This window comes from Barbus barbus (assembly GCF_936440315.1).
Source record: "Barbus barbus genome assembly, chromosome: 8".
Classification (NCBI taxonomy): Eukaryota; Metazoa; Chordata; class Actinopteri; order Cypriniformes; family Cyprinidae; genus Barbus; species Barbus barbus.
In genome coordinates, this window is record NC_136736.1 from 8,297,382 (window position 1) to 8,318,345 (window position 20,964).

General features: G+C 40.8%; 2 protein-coding genes across 3 annotated transcripts in view; one reads left to right on the top strand and one right to left on the bottom strand.

The window, feature by feature from the left end:
- LOC306874086 (catenin alpha-2-like) overlaps window positions 1-20,964 on the top strand; it is a 488,426-nt gene that overhangs the window by 332,315 nt on the left and 135,147 nt on the right. The gene's annotated exons all lie outside the window — the stretch shown is intronic.
- LOC306873651 (leucine-rich repeat transmembrane neuronal protein 1-like) lies at window positions 1,616-3,190 on the bottom strand (the record flags this gene model as incomplete). The annotated part of the gene is made up of 1 exon (XM_079423095.1): window positions 1,616-3,190. The coding sequence occupies one exon, from the start codon at window positions 3,188-3,190 to the stop codon at window positions 1,616-1,618; it is 1,575 nt and encodes a 524-aa protein (XP_079279221.1).

The window sequence follows — 20,964 nt, forward strand, 5'->3', positions numbered from 1 at the left end:
ACACACACACACACACACACACACACACACATCATCTTCACAGTGGCATGTGCCCTATGCATACTAAACAAATCCATCATTATAACAGCCAAGTGAGTGAGGTGACAACATAGATGTAAAGTGAAATCTCCCTTTTTATAATCAGCCTGCTTTTGTTGTTTAGTTCAGATACTTTACGCTGTGGTAGTAATCCTGAGCTGAGCTTAGAGAATGCATATAGATAAGCAACAGGCGTATAGACATACACGAACACACACAAAGCCTGGGCAAGAAAAATTCAAGGGCTTGTTGCTGCTGCGGTATCTCGTCTTCCTCTACTGCTGGTATGAACACTAGGGAGCAGCCTGTACCTTCTCTCAGAGGCCCTGTGCTTTCAGCAGCGCAGTAGCCACTGATGCGGTATGCACACAATCTAACAATCCGTCAGGATGATCACTCATACAATAACAACGGCTTACCACAGGACATCTTTTAAAGTAATGTCACATTTAAACAGAAAGCCACAATTAAATATACATCTAGAATTTGACTAGCCTTTTTCGTGGGAGAAACAAAACTAAATCAAACCAAACATAATGGATTATTAATCACACCCATTTCAAGTACATTTAGATTTAAATGTTTAAGGCCTCCTCTCGCTCTGATTTTTAGCCCATGGTTGAGGCTCTTTTTTTTACTTGTGAAGTCTGTTGAAGCAGTGAAGGGAATTAAGGTCTTAGACACTCCTTGTCTTGTTTATTTGCACAGCACACAAATGTTTGACTTTATCATGTGAGATCCGATCAAACCGTGTCTGTTTTGTTTTTTGCTAGTTTGCTTAATCTATTCAGGATAGGTACAAGGCGGGCAACTGCAAACAGCCATAGCAATCAAGCTTTGCACAGTGATTATATCTCAGGGAGAGATGAGGAGATCTCAATCTTAGACTGAGGCTTAACATTTCACGTGAAGCGCTCCCAACAGCCCTACTTATTTACATCCTGCAATACTGCAGAGCTCTCTGAACATCTTTCCCCGCGATCACAGACAAAAAGCAACCCTCCAACTCACCTGCAATAATGAGTACTGTGAATTGCAATTCATTTATTTAAACATTTGTATTTTCCTCTTTTTTTCTCCATAGATTACAAAAGAAATAGGATAACATCTTGCATTTTATCCCCACTCTTGCATTTCTGCTGTTAACATATTTTACATATAATCTTTTTTTAAGGGGTTTCTTTGTTTTGTTGTTTTCCCCTCCAATTTTGTCAGTTTTTACCACAGTAAAAATTTTGTTCTGGATGTCCTCGATAGCTTTAGAAAGTCCTAGAATATCCTGAAGTAGAAAGACACATTAAAGCTCAAATATCCACTCTTCATAAGAGAAGCCAGGACAGGTCAACATAATTATTCCACATATTTTGCATCAAGTACACAGGTGTCAGAGTCAGATTCTCCCACAAGGCTTTGAGGCTGTTGAAACCAGCCCTAAATCCCTGTTTTTAGTTAATTTACACTCGAGAAATGTTAGCTTCCTCCTGAGACCAGCAAAATGAGGTGCTAAGTTAACGTGTGTTCCTTATCCATTCATACTTTGAAACCACTGACTTTTAAAAATGGCATGGGTGGAATATCACACCTCACACTCTCGAGATGCCTGCTGCTGGCACGTGCAAGAGCCGTACTCGTTGATGATGACAAGTGCCCCCTCAATATGGTTGGGTTTGTAGTCAACGTAGTACTCGGATGCAGACGTAGTAGCCATCTGCTGCATGGTCTGCTTCTGCTTCTGCTTGCGACGCTGGCTGGTGAAGCACTGCCTCAACTGCCTGATTCCTGCTGGGAAACATTTCCAGGACACATAGAGCATGAGGACCATGATCAGGAAGGAGAAAATGAGGGCCATGGTGCCTGTCACCACCTTGTGAATCTGCATGGTGCTCTCCAGGTCATCAGCAGACGCAGTCACCGTTAAGGAGTTGGTCACCACTTCCCCACCCTCCACATCCTGCATGTCATAGGGGTTTCTCGTTGGGCCATCGTATATGAAGCCTCTGGCACGGTTTCTGGTAGCGGTAAAGATCTGCATTGTTGCTTCCACGTTGTCCTCGCATAACTGGAAAGCGTAGACAGCATCCAGAATGTCCTCACCCTGTGCGATGTCTGGGCTGGCGCACAGCAGGCCACTGTCACGTTGTCCCTGGAACTTGCTGAGCCAGGAAGCCAAGGCACAGACATTCCTGCTGCATTCCCAGTCATTACCCGACAGAGTGATGCTGCTCAGGGATGTCCATGAGTCCAAAATCCGCTGATCTATGTAAGTCAGTTTATTAGAGTCCAGCATAAGAGTGTTAAGGTTGGGGACACTCTCGAACACGTGTGGCTCAATGTACTCAATCTCATTGTTGGAGAAGTCAATCTTCTCCAAATGGTCCCAGGTCCAGTCAAGGGTGCTGACCACAATGGTGGCCTTATTGTTTCGCATGTAGAGGGTCCGCAGGGATATGAGGCGGGGAAAATGGGCCAGATTGACTTTCACCAACTCGTTGTGCTCCAGATGCAGCTCAGTGAGCTTGAAGAGTCCGGCAAATGAATTGCGTGCCAGGCTCTGCAGCTGGTTGTAACCCAGATCCAGGAATTGCATGCTCCTGCAATCCTGGAAAATCCGCACAGGGATGAATTTAAGGGCATTGTAGCGCAAATGTAAATTGGTAAGCTTCCTAAGGGCATGGAAAAGGTCTGGCTCCAAGGATTGAAGTCTGTTGTAGGATAAATCCAGTATTCGCAGATTGGGCAGAGGTCTGAAGGTCCCGTTGGGTAGGCTCTCTATCCGGTTGGTGCTCAGATCCAACTCTTTAACTCTTCGCAGCCGCTCGAAGGCATTCTCTTCCACAATCTCGATGTTGTTATGATCCAAGTAGAGCCAGGTAAGCTGCGTGAGGCCCACAAAGTTCCCCTCCCGCAGCTCAGAGATGTTATTCTCGCGCAGGGACAAACCAATGGCACTGCTCAGGTTTTGGGGGATGTCAGTCAGGTTGAGCCCTTCACAATACAACAGCTTGTTGTCGCATCGGCACGGCCTCGGACAGCTCCCCCCCACCAACGGAACTATTTTCAGAACAATGCCCAGGGAGCAAAGTATTAGCCCAGGGGGCTTCCTTAGCGGCCACTTTAGGTACAGACCAATTAGGAGGAAATCCATTAGCATGAATATCCTGCAGTGTCGTAGAGAAAAAGTCCATTGAATCTTTCAGATCTTGGTCATTTTGGATTTTGTGATTTGTTACTCCCCAAGTCTTTTCAGCTGATGTGTATTTCTAGAGAATATGAATGGTGATTTGTTACTTAAAGAATCAAGAAATCCTGCCACGTCGAAAGGAGAAGAGCGACGGCAAATAAACGACAAGTCACTTTGCTCATGTTAGATCAGAGAAAGGAAAAGAGGCGAAGGTACAAAAAAATGCACTCCTCGAGAATCAATCTCACATGAAAGGATGCCTACTCACCCCTTTCCAGAGGCTGACAACCTCTATTCAGTTGATGCCTTTGTGCCGACACTAATTATGTGCGAAACTAAAAAAGACCCCAGTGTGGTACAAATTCAGCCCCCCCTCCTTTTCATCGGACACCAGATCCTGGCAGACTTACAATGTCTTGGTTCTCCTCGTGTGAAAGAGCCAAAAAGAGAACGAATCCAAGTGGCATTCAGCAGGCTGGTAGGAAGTGCAAGTTTCCCGGGCTGCATGCATGAGCGCTGTCCTCTCTCCGCCGTTCCTCTGCATTGACTGCTGCACCGATCTGTGGGAGAGACGAGCGGGGGAAAACGCGCACGAAGGAGGGAATAATCCACTCCAAACTCTCACTCTCCCTCTTTTCCTCGCTTCTCATCAAAGACTCCCGATCTGTCGTTGCAAATCACCATCCATAACCTAATGTGATCACTGACCTGCACAATGTACATTGAGTGAAGCTCGTTGGCATTCTGTCAGTGCTCGTTTCGTTTCTTCACAATAATACACATGCAAAAGCTGTGTGATCAGCATCATATAGCTCTCTTTTTCTTTTTCCTGTCCTTTTTTAATTCTTTGTATAGCAGTGAAATCCAAAGATCATTGATGATAGTGTGTCTAGTAAGACTCAAATCTTCAGCAATGTCTTCTTTGCATGAAGCTTATTTCCTGTGGGCTGTAGATGCTGAGGCTGAAGGCAGGCGCGGGGTATGGGGAGGAGAGAGATGCTCGATCCCTTGCAGCAGACTAGTGCACTAGCAGTGCATGCAGAAACACCTTCTGTTCACTGAGTGTCGTAAGCCACTCACAATTCAGCCCAGGCGCTCTCTCTCTCTCTCTCTTTCTCTCTCTCTCCCTCCCTCCCACCCTCCACCTCCTCCTCCTGCTACTCTTCTGCTCACCCTTTTTCTTTCTTCAATGCTCTCTCTTTTTCTTTCTTTTCTTCTCTCTCCCTCTCTCTTTTCGGTGCGTGAGACAATTTGATATTTAAGCGAGGCTGGGCTGAAACTATGGTTTAAATGAAACAACACCCCCCCCCCCCCACACACACACACACACACAAACACACACTCCCTCCCTCACTTCCTAAATGAATTGGAACACTTCATCTATCTGCCAGTGTCTACTGTTAGTAGTACATGGTTTGCTTATTATTGCAGATTAATATCCTTCTAATGACTTAAGCAGTGTGTCAATTCCCTGCGGTTTGATGTGTTGAAAGTCTTGCGTAAACAAGAGGATATTTTAATAGTTTTTTTTAATTAATTATTATTATTTCATTTATTATTATAGGAAGAGCACATGACTACGAGTGGGCAGCACCCAAAAGGACTATCTGCTTACTTAATAGAAATTGTTGTATATCATATGTGACATAAGGATCAATTTATTGAAATTGATATTTATGCATCTTCTGAAAGCTGAATAAATAAGCGTTCCATTGATGTGTAGTTTGTTAGGATTGGACAGTATTTGGCAGAGATACGAGATATTTGAAAATCTGGAATTATAGGGTGCAAAAAAATCTAAATATTGAGAAAATCGCCTTTTAAAGTTGTCCAAATTAAGTTCTTAGCAATGCATATCACTAATCAAAAAGTAAGTTTTGATATATTTATGATAGGAAATTTACAAAATATCTTCATGGAACATGAAGTTTACTTAATAACCTAATTATTTTTGTCATAAATTTAAAAAATGATAATTTTGACCCATAATGTATTTTTTACAATCTATATAGTGTGTGCAGCTTTTTAGTTGTGTTTAAATATTGAAAATAATTATTCAAATACTTAATTGAAATATGTATTTATAATACACTGTATATGGCTACTATAGAATTTTAAGCAAATGTCCACCTCTGGATGGCATCAACAACATTCAACTTTCTTCAATCGAGATTTGTATTATTGATTGTTTTTTGAGACTTGATAAATAACACCATGTCACTGTGTGAGTGCCAATGGCTAGTTACTCTTGCTAGCCGATGAGCTATCCTGAACCAAAACTGATACGGTCTCTGAGCAAGATTAATGTGTTTTTTGTCAGACTCCAATCGGACCATCAGAGTGAGTTCAAAATGGCATTGTAGTGTAAGCATTGGCTTTTCAGGCTGTTAGGTTGTTGAAAAATGAGCTTGTGCACGGCGAGCATGGTAATGGCATCACACACCATATGTCATAGCGGTTAGCTGGTGGTACACATAAATTCAGATATAGTCCACGGCATGGCGACTCCCCTCTCCTCCCCTTTACGCCCCAGCCCCACCCGCACACGCCCTCATTGGCCTAGTCCTAAACCCGAATCACTACATTTACATTTCATAATGCCGCCTGCCTGGGCTTGTTTATCAGAGCCATTTCAAGTCTCGCCATCCAATTGGAATACAGATATCATCTGTTGCCACTTAGCCAGGCTTACATAAATATTCTGCTCAGGAGCCTTGTTGCAGTGCACCACGAATTGCAGTCCCCAGGCTTGTCATTTAATTCTGATTCATTTTCAAGGACAATGAGCTGTGACGATCCTGTACATGAAGCTAACATGCATCTGTTGGTTTGCCTGCTTTCTGATGGCTTCCATAATTTTAAGTTCAGCCTATTCCTTTGCTTAAGACGCTGTGAAATATGAATTAATCTCATGTTGTAAATATCGCACATATAGTCTCCTTAGTCCGCTAATTGGCACAGGAGTCTGCAAACAAGGGCAAGTGAAAAGCGTTTGCTCGGATTACCTTAACTCACGACTAAAACTCCTATGCCTTGAGGAAAACAGCCCACTAAGCTTTTTTTTATTTTTATTTTCCCTCTCTGTCTTTGCTCAGCATAGACTTGAGAGAAACACAGGGGTATTGGGCCAGCTTTAGTCTGCTTTTGGGGTAAAACCAACAGATCTTAGAGACGCTGACAGGACGGCAACTATTTTGAGCACATCCGAATTGTACCCCATTGTATCTCAAAGAAAATAATAAAAAAAAATCCACAGCTTTCAATTCTCCAGGTGATTATATGAAATAAAAGCATTTCTACTGTTTCAATGTATGGTGCCTCAAATCTATTCCCTATTTCGCACCCTAAATGCTCAGCAAAGATTTGACAGAGAAATGGATGTGTTGAGCTCTAGGCGGAAGGAAAAAGCCTACGACCGTGGCCGTCCCAAAGCCTGATCTGTCTCTCCTCCACCTTGCCCATCGCTCTTTAGCTGTAATAAATGGGTGCAGCATCAGCTAATTACTTGGTGCCCAGTAATGACTTGACACAGCGATGAGGAAATGTGAGAATTCAACTATTCCTGAAAGTGACTCTGAAGCACTTTTGGTTAGAGTGATCATAGACCAGATGTGGTCCCACTTTTTATTTATTTATTAAATTTTTTATTATATAGTGTTATTGTATTTATATACTATTATAGTATTTATTTTTGAGTTACCTTTGAATTTTTTAATTTTCAGTTTTCATTTTAATAATAGTTTTATTTTATTTTGAGTACCTTTTTTTCTACAACACAATTATTACCTAAAAAAAAAAAAGTTTACAATAACTTGGGTCATATGGGTTTACAATAACTTGAAAGTCATAATGGGATTCAGAAACAAAGCTCCTCAATCGTTTAAATATAATTTTTTAAAATTTGTGCACTTTCAAAAAGTTGTGTTATTGTCAAAAGGATTATATTGATGTTGGAGTATAATATGTTTAAATGTTGAACTTTTTTTTTTTTTCATTGTTTAGAGCGTAGTTGTGTCTATATTGTTTACCCCATGCAATTTATAGCACTTCAATAAATTTAAAAGGTACCTTGCTTGATAGATATGACTCATCTTCATTTCTATACTTAGATGACATGAATAAAGTAGGTGGACCTGAAATTATTCAGAGTGTCAATTAGATGTGCATTGTGTTTATGCGTTATGCACCTAATCAATATCCTGTTATGTTCAATGGCAATTGTTTTCTGCGTCATTGAGTGTTTAACCACAGATTCCCGTATCTGGTGGAGCTAAGCCATTGAACTGCTAACGCTTAAGTCCACCGTAGCCCTCCTGAAATTATAATGTATACCTGCTCTGCCTTGTCCTGATGAGACTTAAAATGGCTGCACTTGCCAGGCAGAGCACAGCATTTAGGGACGTGTTCAATCAATGGCTCTGCTCTGGATTAGCAGTCATGTCAGTGAGGTCTAGCTACCTGCCTCAGTCATGCTGCAGAGATTTGCATGCAGACCTGCAGAAAGTTACTACTATTCCTGACCAGGGGGAGCATTGCCTTGAAATGTCTTTTTTTTTTGTACTTTCTTTGCGGTCTTGGATAATAGACTGCTGGTGCAAAAAAAAAAAAGAAAAAAAAAGTCACCCATTTCCCCAAGGACCTGACTCCACAGGTCTACTCTCAGATGAGTATGAAAGAGTCACTTCTCTCAGTGGGCTATTTGGACACTGTGAGTCATCAAAGAAATGTGGAGGTCTTTGTGGAAACAGTACTCCTGAGTGACCCTCCTCACTGCTCATTGGGCCATGGTGCTGGTTTAGGATTGCTGGCCCTCATTAATGCAAGTGAGATACTTTGAGTTGTCAGAACAAAACAACATGGGGAATTTTCACACCTTCTTTCTTTCCACCTGTGCCTTTCACCTACTACTTTGTTCTTAGCTGAAGACATTTTCACTAGACCTGTATGGAATATACACTCAAAGACCAAAACTAAGCAGATTTGGGAAGAATCTGAATTTTTGGCATCAATACAATTCTTCAAATTCCTCCAAGTTGCATTCAGTTGTTTTTCCTTATTATAATTGCAAAGGGTTTTGGACAAATATTGTTTAAATAAATTATACATTTTAATATTTTTGCATTAAGATACATTATAATATTTATAAGTTCAGTACGCTCAGCTCCATTTGATATCATATTTATATTCCTTCACACACACACACACACACACACACACACACACACACACACATATATATATATATATATATATATATATATATATATATATATATTATTATATATATATTTTTTCTCCTCTCAACAGGGGGATTGTATGATTTCAGTCTCCTGCAAATGTAAGCATGAGCATGAGAAGTAACAGTAGTACAGGAGCTGTGTGGAGTGTGGGGGCGAAAGGCAACAATTGTATGTGAAAGTCAGAGATAGTGGAAAGGCAGCTTTAACGATAGTGCATTAACCCTGCATTTCTTTGACCAGAAACAAAATAAGAACAGGAATAAAGTTAGAAAGTTAAAAAGTTAATGCATCGTTGCTGAAAAGTATTAAGTTATTTCAAAACAAAGCAAAAATTGTAATAATCACACACACACACACACACACAAGAAACATGAAGATTATGTGTAGGCTGTACAGTCTGCTTGGATAATATGAATGTAATCACTAAGAATTTTTACACTGTTAGCTTTTAAAAATCAAATATTCTGAAAGTAATAGTTAAAAACAAGTATCATAATTGTGAAGATCCAGAAGCCTTTGCTGTTCAGCCCCATTCCCTAGCCGGTTCCTGCCCTGAGGCTAAAGGCTTATTGATTTGGCTCTCTAAGCAACTCCATCTCCACTGAGAGGTTCTTTAGGTGAACCACAGCTGAGGCCTCCTGACCAATGTACTTTGGTGTGATACAATGTTGTATTGTGTTCATTCAAGAGAGCCAAACATCATGGGTTTGTGCATTTACCAAAAGAACAGACAGTTCCTGCTACCTACAGTCATGATATATGTGTGATGATTGAATTCATTTTATAATATAAGATAATTTATCCGATTAGTTTAAATTAATAAGTTGTATCAGCATTTGCTGAGAAAAGTCAGCAAATGAAAATAATTCAAGTATGTTATCCACCTTATTTTTAATGTAAGATGATACAGCCTTTTTTATCTCCCTGTTATTTTAGCTATACAAAAAACAGCCTTTATGTATCATATTATTTAATTCATTATAATCATAAACACGCTGGCCTGTAGCATAAGTAGTTTTACCATTTACTGTGATGTTATTTTTGAAGTTATTTACCAATAGCAGCTAATTAATCAAAATTGCACATATTCAAAGAAAATAGCTTACTTCAGTGTTGCAAAGCCATTATGAAATATAGTGCAAATCATTGAACTGACAGTTCAAAGAGTGACTCTATATGTACTCAACACTTTTTTTTTTTTTTGTCATGTTAGGGGACGTGATTGATTTTGTGTTGCATAAAAATAAATAATAATAATAATAATTTCACTATTTTTTCCCCTCTAATTTAGATTCTAAAATAAATAAATAAAATGAAGCATTGCTGTAGTTAGTTGTTCATGTTTAGATTCAGATTTGAATCAGTTCATGACAAATATTGACCTGATCCATACAATACAGTATGTGAAAAATGGGACTGTTTAATCATGCATAATTGTGAAGCTCCTGAGTTTTGGAACAGATCGAGATATGTGTGATTTATTTAATATGTTGTTTTGTAATGACATGTTGTTTGATTTTTCTGGATTAGAGGATTCTTTGTTTTGGCATACAATCTTCCACCAGCCTGGGCATGTTTTTTGGCTTTAAACAATTTAAATAAATTCAATCATAATCCTTCTTGAATATCCTCAATGTACTGTACAATAAAAGCATTTAGAGCCACTGAAACAGCCAGACAGCTTATATATACTGATAGCATGTTGACTAACACCTCCTTGATCATACTCCCATTAGTGACAATCAGAATCAGAATGAGCTTTATTGGCCAGGTATTTTTACACATACGAGGAATTTGTTATAGTGACAGTAGCTCCACAGTGCGACAGAAAGACAGCAACAGGACAGGACACAGATAATAAAAGAATAATATACAAATAGGCAATGTACAAAATAGCAAAAACACAATATATATTATAGATAATTATGTGTACAGGTTTGATATGTGCAAATTTGAAATGAAATAATAAGTATGTGTGGTAAATAAATAATCTATAATAGTGATGTGTGTTCCACGTTTAATGTCAAGTGTTCATGAGATGGATTGCCTGAGGGAAGAAACTGTTTCTGTGTCTGGTCGTTCTGGTTCTCAGAGCTCTGTAGCATCGACCAGACGGTATCAGTTCAAAGAGGGAGTGTGCTGGATGTGAGGGGTTCAGAGTGATTTTGCCAGCCCTTTTGCTCACTCTGGATGAGTACAGTTCTTGGAGAGTGGGGAGGGTTGTACCAATGTTTCGCTCAGCAGTCCGGACTACCCTTGGTAGTCTTCTGAGGTCAGATTTAGTAGCTGAGCTGAACCAGACAGTTAATGAACAGCAGAGATAGGATTCAATGACGGCAGAGTAGAATTGTTTTAGCAGCTCCTGTGGCAGGTTGAACTTCCTCAGCTGGCGAAGGAAGTACAACCTCTGCTGGGCCTTTTTCACAATGGACTCAATGTGATTGTCCCACTTCAGATCCTGAGAAATTGTGGTGCTCAGGAATCTGAATGACTCCACTGTTGTTACAGTGCTGTTCATGATGGTGATTGGGGGGAGAACAGGGGGGTTTCTCCTGAAGTCCACAATCATCTCCACAGTTTTGAGCATGTTGAGCTCCAGGTTGTTAAGACTGCACCAGACAGCCAGCTCTTTAACCTCCTGTCTGTAAGCAGACAATAAATACTGGACAGTCACCACATAATATGTAGATTTTGATATGTAGTCTCATGAGTTCTCATAAGCTCAATATTCAAACCAGCTATTTTGTATGTCATTACTATCACAAAGCAATTTGTCATTACATGTCAGTCGCTGTCTTCGTAGTTGCCCATAAATCCTGCTCATGAATCACTCATTGAATCATTCAGTGAATGCTTTTTTGATGCGTGACGTCCTAGTCTCTGTCTGCCATTGTCAATATTGTTTTTCTCCCCTCTGTCTTTAAATGACACTGTCACTAGGGCTTGTCATACAAGTTCATGCTAGTGGGCAGGTTTTCATGTCGCCTGATAATTAACAGCATCTCCTATTAAAGAGTCTCTATGGTAATGTGTTATTGAGACCAGCGGTGGCTAAAGAGGGGTCTCTGGGTGTATAATGTGGTTAATGCCTAATTGGCCTTCTGCTGAGATAATGTGGAGGGACGACAATGAAGGGTCAGGCCTGATTGAGGCTTACCCAGCCTGTGAGGAGGGAGAAAGGGGACCGTGGAGCTGACTGTGAGCTGGAGCTTTCACCAGACAGCTGATCCCATTTTGTATAGCCAGTTGAAGGGAGGCAGATGAGAGGGTGTTGTGCATTAGTTAACGATGACGGTTGCCAACCGAAGGTTGCTGATTTGATGGCCATTTGGAGTGCGTCATGGTTCATTGCCGTTGCTCCTTTGTCCAATGCACATAACCTCATTTTGCTCCAGGGGGATTTTTGGTTCATGGTGCCATTCAATGGAGACATTGTGTGGAATATGTAGAAACTCCAATGGCCCTGGTCATATATTCTGATGATTCTATTCTATTTGGACAGGAGAGACAGTAAGAGGACGGATGGATAGATGGATAAATAGAACAGAAATTACATTTACAAATGTAATTACATTTAGCAATTACAATTACAATTTACATTTTAATAATAATAATAATGCATATATGAACTTACTAGTGTTAACATGTTAAAATCTGAATAAAAGACCTTTTAAAGGTACTTTTTAAATTTACATTAGAGTACATAACGATAATAATAATAATATAACATGGTGTTATGCATTATATAATGAACAAAAATAGTGCACTAATGACTGAAATATAAAATAACATCTAGAATATTTAATACATTATTTTCCCCCTATAAAATATTACAAATACAAATATTACTTCATTATTACATATTATGTTTCTTATTACAAATATGATTACAAACTACATTTATTTATTTGTTTGTTTGTTTGTAGTAAACTTGTTGCTGTTCATATCTATATTAAGAAAAATCCTAGTAAAACATTGCTCTTTTTCTTTCAAATATTCCATGAACTCCCAATCACCTCTTTGCAGTCCCCTGGGAGTCCATAGCCCCCGTTTTGAAAACCCCTGGGACAGACAGACAGGTTTGACAGGACAGATGTTCAGATAGAGGAAGGTTAGAGGAGAGGTGTTTCTGAGAAAAGCAGAATAAATGAAGGTAGTGATGACAGGACTTTTGTAGTAAAAACGTCTCGGTTACGTACGTAACCCTCGTTCCCTGAAGGAGACGTAACATCAGAGTGACTGACGTAATGGGATCTCGCCCGAGAGCCCAATCACCTTTGAGTGTTAACAAAACAAGCCAATGACAGCTGGCATGCGTGTTTCGCCACGCGCACCCCGCCCCGCCGCGTGGGTATAAAAGGAGAGCACGTGCAAACGCACATCAGTTTTTCGCTGAGGAGCCAAGACTGTGTGCCCCAGCCATACAGCGATGGTACAACAACTATGGCGACAGGATGTTACGTCTCCGTTCCCTCCTTCAGGGAAAGAGGGTTACGTACGTAACCGAGACGTTCCCTTTCAGTCAGTCACGTTCGACGTAACGTCAGAGTGACTGACTTAATTTAATCCCTATGAAAACGCCACTATTGCTGACCCCCTCCAGTGCCCTGCGGAAGCCGGCAAGTCCCCCCCACACCAGTTGGGACAGAAGATAGGACAGGGCTTAGGCAGAGATGACAGCCACTGCTGTTCCGTACAGTGGGTATGGATAACACTGGGAAAGCGTACTCCAAGTAGGGGAATGCTACGGAAGCCACATCCTGCGTAAAGGAGGTACCATGTGGAGACTACACATATGGACTGGCCAGGGCAGTACTACATATGGAAGTCTCTGATGTAGACTCAGCCAGTCTGGGGTGAGAAAACAACACAACAGAGACGGCAGAAGGTCTCTGCCAGGGAAAGACACGGGCTCACCGTGAGGGGAGACATACCGTGGAACAATACACGTGGGATCACCTGAAGGGGTGAGGAACTGAACTGAGAAGCAATAAAAGTGCACATATCCAGACCGTAGAGGGTAATGGCGCAGCAAGCGTGATTGACACCGAGCAGGTTCCAGTGTTACTGGCCATCTGAGGCAAGTACACGGGAGGACACAAGCTCTACACAGAGATTATAAAATCTTGCAAACGTGTTAGGTGTCGCCCAGCCGACAGCTGTACAAATGTCTGCTTTCGATGTGCCCCACGCCAATGCCCAAGAGGAAGCAATGCCTCTCGTAGAGTGTGCTCTCACACCGAGGGGGCACGGTAAGCGCCGGGCCTGATAGGCCAAGACTATAGCCTTCACTATCCAGTGGGCAAGTCTTTGTTTGGAGACAGCCTTTCCATTATGCTGTCCTCCGAAGCAGACGAAGAGCTGGTCTGAGGTCCTGAAGCTCTGCATCCAGTCCACGTAAATGCACAAGGCGCGGACGGGAAAGAGCAGAGTAATGGCTGGGTCTGCCTCCTCACGGGGCAGCGCTTTCAAGTTCACCACCTGATCCTTAAAGGGCGTGGTGGGAACTTTGGGAAAATATCCAGGCCGGGGTCTCAGGACAACGTGAGAGTTACCCGGTTCGAATTCTAGACACGAATCGTCGACCGAAAATGCCTGCAGGTCCCCTACCCTCTTGACCGAGGCCAATGCAGTGAGGAGCACTGTCTTCATTGACAGAAACTTAATCTCTACTGACTGCAGAGGCTCGAAGGGCTCCTCGTTCAAGGCCATCAGGACCGAGGGGAGATCCCAAGAGGGTACCAAATGAGGGCGCGGAGGATTTTACCTCCTCGCCCCTGTGAGGAACCTGATGACCAAGTCGTGCTTCCGCACAGACTTATCGTCTACTGCATCGTGATGTGCGGCAATAGCAGCAACATACACATTGAGGGTGGAGGGAGACAGCCTTTGCTCCAACCCATCTTGCAGGAAAGAGAGCACGACCGTGATCGGGCATCTCCGGGGGTCTTCCCAGCGGGAAGAACACCAATCGATGAACAGGTTCCACAGCCTGTAAGCGTGTCTTTTACCACTGGGGGTAGCCCACCTAGAACCTCCGCGTCCCGTCCAGGGATCACACGTGGAGATTCCACAAGTCTGGACACGGGTGCCAGAGGGTGCCCCCTCTCTGAGAAAGGAGATCCCTCCTCAGAGGAATTTGCCAAGGAGGAGCATCAGTTCTGGGAACCAAGTCCTATTGGGCCAGTATGGCACTACCAAAAGGACTTGCTCCTCGTCTTCCCTGACCTTGCACAGGGTCTGTGCGAGAACGCTCACTGGGGGAAACGCATATTTGCGTAGGCCCCGAGGCTAGCTGTGTGCCAGCGCATCCGTGCCCCTCGGACAGGGAGTAAAACAGCTGGCAGTGGGATGCGTCCGGGGAGGCAAACAGGTCTACCTGAGCGTCCCCGAAGTGTCTCCAAATCAGCTGGACTACCTCGCGGTGGAGTCACCATTCTCTCGGAAGAGCGGGCTGACATGGGCAGGGGGCACGGGAGAAGGCATCGCGTCCTCGGACCAGACCCTGCTGCCCACTGGCGATAGAAGAGAGGGACGGGGTTGTCGAGACTGTGTCCCGTGCACTGCCGTCCTCGCCCCCTTGGGAACCGGAGACATAGAAAACTGCTCTGAAAGTTTGGGTACGCTCAGATGAAGCAGCAGCACTGGACAGCAACCTCTGCTGATACGCCGTCACACTCGAAGGTGATTGGGCTCTCGGGCGAGATCCCATTTCGTCAGTCACTCTGACGTTACGTCGAACGTGACTGAGCAATGTGGAAAGCTATTTGCTCAGTAACCTCTAATCAGCGTTGTACACTCATAAAGGGAGTAGTGGTGTGTGGCCATGTATGGTGACCCATACTTGGAATTTGTCCTCTGCATTTAACCCATCAAAGTGTACACACAGTAGTGAACATACACCCGGAGCAGTGGGCAGCCAATGATTCGGCGCCCAGGGAGCAGTCGGGGGGTTCGGTGCCTTGCTCAAGGGTCTCACCTTAGTCGTGGTATTGAGATTCAAGATTCAAGATTTTTATTTGTCACATACACAATTATACAGGGTATAACCAGCAGTGAAATGTAGGTCAGGTCCGCTCCAAGGACAGTGCAATTATATAGAATACATATAGAGTGTGGAGAGAGTGTTGGTTATTCACTCCCCCACCTATAATCCCTGCTGGACCTGAGACTCGAACCCACGACCTTCGGGTTACAAGTCCAACTCTCTATCCATTAGGCCATGACTGCCTGTCGATAAAGACCCTCATGAAACTACAGCTAGCGGTAGAAACAGAGCTGTCCTGTGACAATGAAAGACAGACCTGTAACCTCACCCTCAAATCAACTTCTGCTCGCAGTGAACCAAGACACGCATGTCACCGGTTACCGGAGCATGAGTGGACTCCATCGACACAGACATCACCTCCCTCAAGTGGGGTAAAGCTTTCGTTTATGTGTGTATGTGTGTGGTAGAGAATTTAGCCAGATCCCAGGAGAATGTGTAGTGCTGTATGTGCTCTGATAAGCACCTCTCAGTCTCCCAAATGGGAAAATCAATAAAACTTCATCTTTACAGTCTCAGATACTTGCTTGGTGGGAGAATGTGTCACATAGAGCTGTGTTTGAGTGGCCGTTGAGACCATATGTATATATTAACACGTGTTTGTGTCTGTCAGAATCATCATATTTCTCAAGTGGATAAACCCAGTTCAGCTCTCTAGCTGAAACAGAATTAAAGTAAGTAGAAATAGAATGACGGAGGTGTGTGTTTAGTCCATCCATTATTTTCCAACCCAGCAGCAGACACAGTAGGATGTATTATGATGTTGAATATTACGAGATGCAGGGCCATGCTGGGGGTTCTGGTTACTGGCTGCTTCAGTGACTGTTTGAGGGTGGCTAGACAGGGTTCTTCAGCAGAAGACTGGAGAAGACAAAGAAGCAGCGTGATCCTAGATTGGTTGTGTTTTGTTTACAGCTCTTAGACACAGGCACTCGAGTTCTTAACCACGCATACAAAGCAGTTTCACTAGATTTGTGCCTACTTCAAGCTCTGCCCACACCCTCTCATTCAAAAAAATGAATGTTGCTCTAGTGCTTTTTCTAAACTGTGCTGTACTTCATTCTTCATTGCTGGCCACCCCATCCCACTACTGTTGCTCTCTGTCTGTAACGTCTCCTCACCTTCTAGAAACCTAGGCACTTGGGCTTTGAATCTTATATAGCCTAATTACACTACACACAGCGACACAAGTTAATTAAATCTGTGAAGTCACAAGTAAATGTGATTAAATGTGCCCATGCTACTAGTTTATTGGAAAACAAAGTTTTATAATCTTCAATTTGAACATAGGTATTAGAGGTGGCCAATATACTGGTAGACAAGATTAACCGGTAGAAATTTGGAAAACATTATATAATAACTGCACACCATGAATCATTAGTTATGCATTATTAAATAGTCAATGCATCCTTTATCTTGCATTGCTCCAACGTTAGTAAGCAGTTTATAAATACAGCTATAAATGTTTTGTTCTTGATCATATCTATAATGTTTAATAATTGTATTGTGGTACTTTATTAATGATCAATTATCATTTCTAAATTATTACGTTATTTACAAATCAGTTATTTAGGAGTTGTCAGTGGTTCATAAGATCATTTAGAAAGTGTAAGTAAATCATTAATAAACTATGTAAGTGTACATGTATAAATCTTATTATTTAGACACATGATAATAGTTCCTCAGTGTGTTAATAAATTCTTTATTAACACATATTCGTGCTCTAGTTCATGATTAAGTCAGGTAGTTATAAACAGTTAGTAGTTGCCAGCCATCTGTTTTTGTGAGCTCAACTATAGTGAGGACTATTTATTTATATCTTGTAAAACATTTACAATAGAGATTTAAAAGCTCATTTATCTTCCAAACAAAAAAGTTAAACAAACACAACACAGAGGGATACAGAACACATAAATATTTTTTTCAAGGTGCAAAAAAATGAAACTGTACAACTATACACTTGATAAAAAATGAAAAATAAACCTCTGCAATTTCATAGAAAAATAATAATAATAATACAAATTCAAGTGTACAGTTGTACAGTTTCATTTTTTTGCATCTTGAAATAAATATTTATTGAGTTCTTTATCCTTCTGTGTTATGTTTGTTTATTGTTTCTGTTAGGAAGATAACTGAGCCTTTAAATCTCCTTTGTAATAGATATGCTTATAAATCAGGAACAATGCACTCATAGCTGTATTTATAAGCTGCTTACTAATGACTATTAATGTTGGGAAAATGCTTTATAAAGGATGACCTGACTATTTACTAATGGTTAACTATGATTCATAGCGTGCAGATATTATTAAGTGTTACCGAAATTTGTCAACCGGTAGAGATTTTGGACTATTGTCTCTATTGTGGTTACACACTCACGTGACGTTTCTGTGCTACGTGGTCACGAAAACGCATTGTTTGCACATGTTTTTAAGCATTGCGGTTTAAAAACAAGTGATTATAAGCCACTGAAACGCAATCAGAACTCATTTCCCTATTTGTGCACGCTGTCTGAGAGATTGTTCCTGAGCAGTGTCAGAGAGGCACACGCAAGTGAAGACGGTGCTCATAGAGCACAGGAGTATTGAGCGTTATTTTTGCCGCTTATAGGCCTTAAATGGTAAAAAACACATACTTGTATGCAGGGATTGAAATTAACTTTTTCACTCACCAGGCAATTTGGTTACTAATTTTTTAAGTTACCGGCCATTCATAACTTCTACCGGCCATTCATAAAAACGGAAATTAACCAACAGCTTGAGGCTATCTACACTGGACGTGACAAAGTGACTGTTGCAAATCATTTTGTGTCAGTACTAGGGGTGTGTGGGTTGGCGGGTGTTAGTTTCAAACCCTGCTTGTATGTGTCAAAATGCCTGTATTTGCAAGTATCCTCATAAACAGTAATTTAGGTCTTAAGTGAAAACAAACAGTTGAGAAAGAAATAAAAAAGTGTAACAGTATATTGGATCCAGGCAGCTCTTAAAGTGACAGCAGTCTAATATTCCTGCTGTCTGGCATTCATGTTAATCACACAACAATAGAGAGAAAATCTCTCACTGCTCTTGACTGAATCACTTTTGTAACTTTAATAAAAAATAAATATTTAACTTACACAGTGAAGTATATGCAGTGTTTTTATACATTTGATTACTTTGTATATTACATTTGATTAAACATGTCTTATTAATTTGTTGTACTGTAGTAGTTTTTTTTTGTAATTTTGCTAATAATTAGTTTCTTATTCTTTTTTAGTCACTGACTGTTTACATTTACATTTACATTAACAATTAGTCATTTAGCAGACACTTTTATCCAAAAAAACTTGTCTTCAGTGAGCTTGAGGTTTTTTTAGTATGTATGCATGTATGTTTTCATTCATTCACTCATGCATATCTATCTATCATCTATCTATCTATCTATCTATCTATCTATCTATCTATCTATCTATCTATCTATCTATCTATCTATCTATCTATCTATCTATCTATCTATCTATCTATCTATCTATCTATCTATCTATCTATCTATCTATCTATCTATCTATCTATCTATGTATTCATCCATCCATCCATCCATCCTTTGTTCCTCTGTGAGGTAGTACAATACGCATGATTGGATAATGGCACTGTCATTTATGTGCTTGTTTATGGTGCAAGGTGAACAAACAATGCATCGCTTTAATAAGTTTAAATCTTTTTATACTTACATATGTTGACATTCTTTATAGGCATATGGGTGTTTTGATGGTTTGTTGTGGGAGGCAACATATCTCAGGCTAGCCAACCACTTTATTTTTTAATTACCGCAAAGCTAACACCCCCTCCTATTCCATGGCCAGCAACCCACAAGGCAAACACACACATACACACACACACACACACACACACACAGTCTCTCTCTCATTCTTAACTTACCACATACAGTCTTAGCATGTGACACTTTTTCTTGTCATCATCTCACCTGTTGTCATGGTTACCATAAGGGCTTTATTGCGAGTCAAATCCAGGCACCAGGCCCAATGCACTCACACACTGCTCAGGTTGAGTGGATCGTTCTCATGCCCTCACAGTGCATCATTTTCTCCATCTCAGAGGTTTGTTTGGCTTGCACTCACTGCCTCTGTCTTTTCATGTGACGTTGGGCGCACGCATGTCAGTCAACATTTAAAAGCAACACTGACTCATAGGACATGAGTGGAAACAAGCGGGAGGGAGAGGTGCTTGTCACGATGCTGCTTTGTGAATGTGTGCTTGAGACAAATGGGAAGAAAAAAATGTACAATTCAGCGCTCACATCGCTTGTTTTAAAAAGAGACTGTTCGAAAATGTGACATGCTTTTCTGATATTAGTTAAGAGCTATGAAATCCTTCATTGCAGAGACTTACAAACACATTATTATTACGATGCCTCCCTTCAGATATTAAAGAGAAAATCTCATATCCAAAGCATTGTTTTGATGGGATTAGTTTTATAATTGCTGTTTGAGTTACAATAAAGCAATATCACACAAACAAAAGTGCTATGATATAATACAGCACCATGATAGCAAGTCTTACTTGATCAAATACAGTAAAAACTATAGTAAGTATATATATATTTTTTTCTAAATTATTCTAGAACCTTAATTTATTCCTTTATTTATTGCAATATTGTGACATATTAGTACTTTTTATTTTTTATTCATTCATTTGTGTCTTTGTTTTTGGGGAAGGGGGAACACCTTTTTTGAGGAGTTTTTTTTATCTTTTGTGACTATATACACTGCATTTTGTCTGTTAGTTTGTTTGTTTTTGTTTGTTTTGGCATTGTAATGACATTTCAGAATATTACTTTTTATATTATCAAATATTACTTTTGATCAAATAAATGCAGACTTGATAAACTTCCAAAAAAAAACAACAACAAAAAACGGAATTACTGATCCAAACGTTTGAATGATCACACTTGATGCAGCCAATATAGTTGCCATTCTGAGCGGTTTCTCTACTTATTGAATAAATGTTATTTTTACTTTAGATTGCATGCCAGCAGCACAACTATACTTTATTGAATCCAGGCAAAACATTTGCGAAAAGGTTAAAATCCATAATGAAGGTGTGCCAGGCAGCGAAACAAAAAATGTGGCTTAAGGTATTCGACAAAGGTCAAATTAAATGAAAGGAAGCGTTGTAAAAAATAAATAAATAAATATATATATATATATGTGTAGGAAGAACCCAGTCATGTTCATATCGGATGGGATTACAATCACTAAGGATGTTAATGAAACACCCTTAGAGAAAACTTGTCCCATATCAGTAGAGCTTTGGTTCACTGGACTGACTTCACAGGTCCCAGATAATAAGTTTTATGCAATATGTAAATCTTTCTCATTCATGTCAAATCTTCAGCAGGCCACATTTAATAAGTGCACATTTTACTGACGAAGGCTGAAATGGTCTGGATGCCTCTTACCACAG